The sequence below is a fragment of the Aulostomus chinensis genome, chromosome 2 (assembly GCF_037954235.1).
Source record: "Aulostomus chinensis isolate RoL2024-O1b breed Wild chromosome 2, RoL_Achi_v1.0, whole genome shotgun sequence".
NCBI lineage: Eukaryota > Metazoa > Chordata > Actinopteri > Syngnathiformes > Aulostomidae > Aulostomus > Aulostomus chinensis.
This window is the reverse complement of record NC_141321.1, coordinates 8,523,469-8,530,276: the sequence shown is the minus strand read 5'-3', so window position 1 is coordinate 8,530,276 and position 6,808 is coordinate 8,523,469. Positions and strand designations below refer to the sequence as shown.

The 6,808-nt window shown below is 44.8% G+C and overlaps 1 protein-coding gene across 2 annotated transcripts; it reads left to right on the top strand.

Moving 5' to 3' along the window:
• Positions 1–365: 365 nt before the first annotated feature.
• Positions 366–6,523, top strand: LOC147268996 (retinaldehyde-binding protein 1-like). 2 transcript variants are annotated; one of them, XM_086226056.1, is made up of 8 exons: positions 366–430; positions 984–1,024; positions 1,629–1,757; positions 1,876–2,080; positions 3,094–3,272; positions 5,364–5,522; positions 5,603–5,713; positions 5,790–6,523. In XM_086226056.1, exons 2-8 carry the CDS (start codon positions 1,016–1,018, stop codon positions 5,934–5,936), a joined length of 939 nt encoding a protein of 312 aa, XP_086082182.1. In that variant the 5' UTR covers positions 366–430; positions 984–1,015; the 3' UTR covers positions 5,937–6,523. The 2 variants fall into 2 exon arrangements, with proteins under 2 accessions (XP_086082182.1, XP_086082173.1); XM_086226047.1 differs by lacking the exons at positions 366–430; positions 984–1,024 and adding an exon at positions 1,105–1,246.
• The last annotated feature ends 285 nt before the right edge of the window (positions 6,524–6,808 follow it).

Sequence of the window (6,808 nt, the reverse complement as noted above, 5' to 3'; positions counted from 1 at the left end):
GTGACAGAAGGAATGCAAGGCAGCACACTGGAGAAACTCTGCAAAATTCAACGTGTTCTGGAATTGTCTTGTTGTTCTGTTTTCCTGCTCCTCTACAGCCTGACAGCACAGCCGTCCTCATCAGAGGTGTTCACGATGACAATGACCTCAGTGAAATGGTGTCATATTTACGGAAGTGTTCATGTGTTTATGTACAAAAGTTTGTTTTGTTTTTCTTAAATGGACTGTGTTGCGTTGTCTCTAATTTTCTTGTGTTTTGCCCCCAAGGGCACTTCACAGTTTGTATAATGTAGATTAGCCACTTGCTGTAATCTCCCGTCTCATTTTAATCCTACTTTGAGTGACGTTTTCCAAACTCCTCCCCTCGCAGTCCTCTCTCCTCCTGCTGTCTCCTCCGTCCTCTACAGTTCTCTCATCCCGTCAATTTAAGGTAAGACTGCTCTGCTCTTTAGTGTGATTATGGTGAATGGATACTGGCTGATTCTTTCATACATCCTGGACTTTGTCCTAATGTTTGTTCATTTTGAATACAATCAAACCTACCTAGAAACATTTCTGCTTTCATGTAATTCCTAAAGGTCTTTTAGCGGCTTTTCCGGGGAGAATATTTCGGTCCCTGTGATGAAGATGAGAAGCTGTCTTAGTCAGCACTCTTGTTACATACATGCATATTTGGTTTTATGCTAAATGGACAGTATGTGTCCCCAAAGAAAAGACACTAGCTGTAATCTGAGAATGCCACCGCTTGCTCAGTCGCTCCTGAGAGTGTTTATTTTGTGTGTACTCTGTAAATGAGTGTGAATAACTGAGTTTTAGGTGAAAGCAGCAGTCAGTTAATACCTGCCCCTCTTGTGTCAGAGGTTGTCCGCCTCTCTTCATCTACTGACATCTACAGATGACGTTATACAGCCAGTGATATGACAGATGAAGGAGAATGAAAGATTTGATCTTCTCGTGTTTTGTTTGTGCCAATTCCTCAACAGTGCTGGTGAAGCTGCGGTGAGACGCTGTAATCATGGCTGCTGTAAGTTGAAACACTTGGCAGCACTTTAAGAGAGCAGTCCGGTGCCACTTTGCTGTGCCAGCCCCTGGCCCCCGGTCTGACTTAACACCACTGTTTACCCAGTAGATGCTGGCTCTGGGATGGACCCTTAAGCAGTTCTTTAGAGGTCCTTTCTATAATCATGTGAAGCAGATTAACTGGCCTCTCAGTGGCGTGCATCCTCGGGGGTCTGCGCCGGCTCAGGTGCATGTCTGAGCTTTTCTCTTGAATAACGAATGTCACTGTAATGAGCTGTGAAGCAGATATGCTAAAAAAAAATGGTGGCACGGAACAAGAACATGTCTGCACCCACAACTGTAACCCTCACCTCCAAAGTATAATGTGGGTCATCGAGAGGACAGCAGTGCATCTTTTGACTAACAGAGAAAGGGGAAGGGGACAGAAATGTTTTTTTTTAAGAAATGTACCACCCCAGTGAAAAGTATTTGTACACCTTTAAGTGCACGCTGGTACCTTTAATACAACAAACACAAAGGAGTATTTGAAGGTGTTATAGAGTGGGAAACCTTAACCAAGGATGTGGTCAGAGATTGTGAGCTAAAAATCAACAGACCTGTTTTTGCAGACCGGATCTTTCCGTATGGTGTCTGAGGAGGAGCAGGCCATGAGGTCCAAGCTGGAGCATTTGACCGTGAAGGATCATGGGCCAGTATTTGGGCCATGCCATAAAATGCCTGGCCACACTGCGCAAAAGGTGAAAGAACAATTAGACATTGTTATTAAAGCACATAACCGTCGTGGTATTGTGCACCTCCAGACCCTGACACCGGTCCCCTCCAGGTGAGCTCGTCTGCTTTTCTTCGCTCACGCAGGCGAAGGATGAGCTGAACGAGACAGAGGAGAGGCGAGCGTCGTCGCTGAAGGAGCTTCGGGCTCTGATGAAGGAGAAGGCGGCGGACGGAGACGAGCTTGCCAAACTGGTGCTGGAGCGCTTTGGAGACAAACCCGACGCTCTGCTGCTGCGGTTTCTCAGAGCCCGCAAGTTTGATGTCGTCAGGGCCCACGAGCTCCTCAGAGGTAAATATCAGAGAACACCATTTATCATCCGCTGGTGAAGTCTCTGATATTTTATTTGAGTGTCTTTATGTTTTGGTTGAGACATTTTGGACATGGACATTTTGCTTCAGTAATTGAGGGTGAGACCTCTTTTGTGCTGCTGCTTTGCATGAATCCTGCCCATCAGCGAGACAGGGAGCATGTGTTCATTAATTGGGGCTTTGAGATTCTTCTGCGTCCCCCCTGACAAAGACCTCCTTTGTGTCCAACTGGGACAGCAAGTTTACTTTACTTGTGAACTCTCTGTGTTCTGCTGGGAACCTCACTGATTGTGTGGGAGAAGAGCTTAAAAAGCAGAGCAGTTTGACACTGACGTGAAGACACTCGTGCGCGCAACCATTCTTCTTTGATGAGCCTTATTGATGAACCTCTTCCAGTCCCCGTGTGTTGTCTCACCTGTTACCTGCAATCAGACAAGCTGAACAAAAGGAATGTGTGTGTAACAGCACGCAAACATTCATTTATCCCTCGACGGCGGCATCGAAGAATCCATGTCACCGTGAGGGGATTTAGTGATTCCGAATCAATCAAAAGTTATACCATTTTGGTTTTGTCTCATCTTGTCTCACACACACACACACACACACACACACACTTGTATGAATATGAGCAGGAATATAGAGGAAGAGCTCGTCTGTATAAAAGAGGAATGTGATGTGACCATGAACTTGTTGTGTGGGGTTAATTGATGGTCGTGAGTAAAACACTGAACACATGCATACACACTCAAATGATGTGCAGATAAACACACACACACACACACACACACAAAAACACACTTTGGGTTAATTGGGGCCTTTTTATAAGGAAGCATAGAGCAGTACTGTAGATGCCCACAGACAATAGTGTTATTGTGGTTGGCACATCACGCACACACACACACAGACACACACACACACACACACACACACACACACTTCATGGTGAACCATTCAAACCAGTGAGAACCTGCAATAATGTGTCGGGTCCTCCAGGTTACGTGCGCTTCAGGAAGGAGTATCCTGAGCTCTTTGAGAACTTGACCCCGGAGGCGGTCCGCAGCACCATCGAGGCGGGCTACCCAGTGGTCCTGCCCAGCAGGGACAAGTACGGCCGCGCAGTCCTGCTCTTCAACATTGAGAACTGGGACCTGGAGGAGATCACCTTTGATGAGGTACTCATCTCACAAACCATTTATGACACAAACCTGCTGAAGTTTGAAAAAAGATAGAGATATGAATTAAAACCCACCCAAACAAAAAAGAAAAGAAAAACAAACCCTGAATGATGTAATGTGCATCAGACGTGCATACACAGTTTACTTTATACACCAATGAGACAGAAAAAGTAATGGTTTACTGTTCTGGGAGGGATCTAAGTATCACTTACCAGGGTGCTTACTCAGAAATGAGAGCTACTCGGACTTTACTTCACTTAATTAACTTTGACTGAGATGCCAAAGGAAAAACAGACGATTTTTCTTCTTTATTAACGAGATCAATTCTCGTGAAAAAAACAATGAGCCCCGTTTTTTCGAAATTATCGAGGTACCTCGAAATAGCAAGAGGAGGTTCCTATTCCTGCTTGAGAGCATAGAAGCCATAGAATAGAACATTCCAGTTTTATTTTTCTTTTGGTTTGAAAAATTGGGGCGCACGTTCGTGACCAGCCCGTTTACAGCTGCAGGATGTTACCGAGGCTGATTATCCATTTACTTTGGAGTGGAAACATTTTGTTTTCCAACATGTCATTTGTTTTTGTTTTTGTTTTTTTTGGGGGGGGGGGGGTATTTGGTGACAGCTGAAATGTTGTTGAGTTTTCGCCCTCAGAGCCACCGTACAGCAACGCGACAAAAACATGAGGATCTTATAGAATGGGATGCATTGCTGTACACTGAAGCAATGTTTCTCCTAAAACTACACTTATGCTTTCAAGTACTCACAAATAAACATCTTCAACTCACAGACATTTTCTGCCTCCTGCATTACTTGTGGTGACTCCGCAACGCAGGAAGAGACACCCAACATTTAGCTTGAAGCTAATGGCAATTGACAGCTAACAACAGTAAATCTGACCATAAACATCAATTTTTAAAAACTCCCAAAGAGATGATGGTATGCAAGGATACCCTAACACTTAGATTCGAGGTAAAAACCAGCTAGTTAGCGCCAGCTAGTTGCATTTGACACTACAGTGAATTAGCCACAAACCTGAGGTGTTGGTTTGTTCATTTTTAGCTCAAAACAAAGTAGCTGTGCATTACTGAGCTCAGGTGGATGGAGAAGATGTGGCTTATACCAGACGATGTGACTGAGAGTTGAAACCAGATGTTTTTATGCAGTTTTGATGTTGTTTTGTTGCTGTTGTTAGCTATCAGTCGCCTTTAGCTTCACACATAATATACGTGGCTGGCTCTGCATTCTGGAGTAACAGACAAGTGACGGAGCAGGAGCGAATGTCTTTGTGAGCTTAAAATAACATAAGAAGAAGAAGAAGGTAATGAAAGTATCACTACTGCAATAAGTGATACTCCATCCATCGTCATCTTCCGCTTATTCCTACATTAAGGGTCACGGGGGGGCTGGAGCCTATCCCAGCGTCAACGGACGAGAGGCGGGGTTCACCCTGGACAGGTCGCCAGTCCATCGCAGGGCCAACATAGAGAGACGATCAACCATTCACACTCACATTCATACCTACGGTCAATTTAGAGTATCAATCAGCCTAGTCCCCAATTGCATGTTTTTGGACTGTGGGAGGAAGCCGGAGTACCTGGAGAGAACCCACGCAGACACGGGGAGAACATGCAAACTCCACGCAGACACGGGGAGAACATGCAAACTCCACACAGAAAGATCCCGTGCCCGAGCCGGGACTCGAACCCGGAACCTTCTTGCTGTGAGGCCACAGTGCTAACCACTGCACCACCGTGCAGCCAATAAGTGATATTTTGCAAGACAATTCATCTACAATTAATTAACGATAAACTTGGCCAAAAAGCGACAGGAATCTGCTTCAATGCTGACCAGTAAAAAAACTCCATACTGGGCACCAGTGTATTGCTGGTGGGTTTAAAAAAAAAAAAGGTCGGTAGGTATCATTTGCTTTATAAATATTTTCCCACCCCTACTTTTCCCAGTGTGGTATGAGTACTTTTATGTAAACAAAGGGAGTATGTAATTGTGCAGCAGTATCACTGTGTGTGTGTGTGTGTGTGTGTGTGTGTGTGTGTGTGTGTGTGTGTGTGTGTGTGTGTGTGTGATAGATCTTGAGAGCCTACTGTGTGATCCTCGAGAAGTTGCTTGAGAATGAAGAGACCCAGATAAATGGCTTTGTCCTGATTGAGAACTTCAAGGGCTTCACCATGCAGCACGCCTCGGGAATCAAACCGGCGGAGCTGAAGAAGATGGTGGACATGCTGCAGGTCAGATGCAGAACCAACAGAGCAACACACTCCAGTGACTCACTGAGACTTTGCTAATCGTGCAGGTTTTGTGTCTATAGGATTCCTTCCCGGCCCGGTTCAAGGCAGTCCACGTTACTCACCAGCCCTGGTACTTCACCACCACATACAACGTGGTCAAGCCCTTCATGAAGAGCAAGCTGCTGGAGAGGGTACGTAGAGACAGGCTTTCATCCCGGTGCTGCCAGCTTCACTCATCATCTGACTGGTGTCCTTCACTTCCCTCAGGTCTTTGTCCACGGGGACGAGCTGGACAATTACTTCAAGGAATTTGATGCAGACATCCTGCCATCAGATTTTGACGGGAAAGGCTCTGTAGCAGACTGCCAGGCCATCGCCACCAAGCTTTTCGGCTCTGAAGACACTGCTCTCTGAAACCAAGCGCTCCTTTTAAGATCAGATCAGAAACGTGGTCTGTGTTGAAGCTAGGTTCATATTTTTTACTAAAATTCAGCCAGTTCCTATGAAGAAAGAGACGTATCTAGCGTTAGGAGCAGAGGATTGTTTGTGAGAAATATGTACGCTCACATAGATCGGAAAGAAAATGAATGTTTAGATATTACAGAAAGAATACTTGATGTTGTGGATTTTGAAACAGATATTTCTTGTTACTGTTCAAGCAGAGGTTTTAATGTGTAGCTCAAAACTAGAATAATGTGCGTGCGTTTGCCTTAAAAATCAATTTCACAACGTAAAGAGCAGACACGTGCCTACGAGTTGCAGCAGTTCAGACGGACTGTGTTCCAGTCTGGGGGAGGGGAGCGGACCGGGTCAGCCTGCATTACATGAATGTTTGAGGAGCAGGTGCCTCCTAATGCAGTGCCATCAACATGGGTTTCATTTCTCCACAGCCTTGTGTCAGCCTCTTCAAATGTTGCCTGAACCACAAATGTCATTTTTACAAAATTGCATTGATTTGGAATGTTGTAATAAAAGAGGGTTTTTCTGACTGTGGTTTTATGTCATTTGAGGTTATGTAAACGGTGCCATTGGTTTGTCGGTTCGCTGATTTCCACCAAACTTGTCGATCCAACAAAAACAAACATCATTTACTTTGGCTGAAGTCTCTGGTCTCCAAGCACTAAAACAGTACACTAAGTATTCAACAGAACTGGGTCAAGCATATCACATGAAATGTCCCAAAAGGACCTTTACTATGCTGCTTTTTGCTTGTCAGTTTGACAATAAGTGAAAATATTGAAAGAAAATATCAAATTTCTCTCAAATTTAATGACGGAGCCCCTCCT

Bases quoted from the DNA above. Each gene is read 5' to 3' on its own strand.
- LOC147268996 (XM_086226047.1), top strand. From the start codon at position 1,130: ATGCTGGCTCTGGGATGGACCCTTAAGCAGTTCTTTAGAGGTCCTTTC. The intron at 3,273-5,363 runs GTACTCATCTCA...TGTGTGTGATAG, and splicing joins AGGAGATCACCTTTGATGAG to ATCTTGAGAGCCTACTGTGT. The intron at 5,523-5,602 runs GTCAGATGCAGA...TTGTGTCTATAG, and splicing joins AGATGGTGGACATGCTGCAG to GATTCCTTCCCGGCCCGGTT.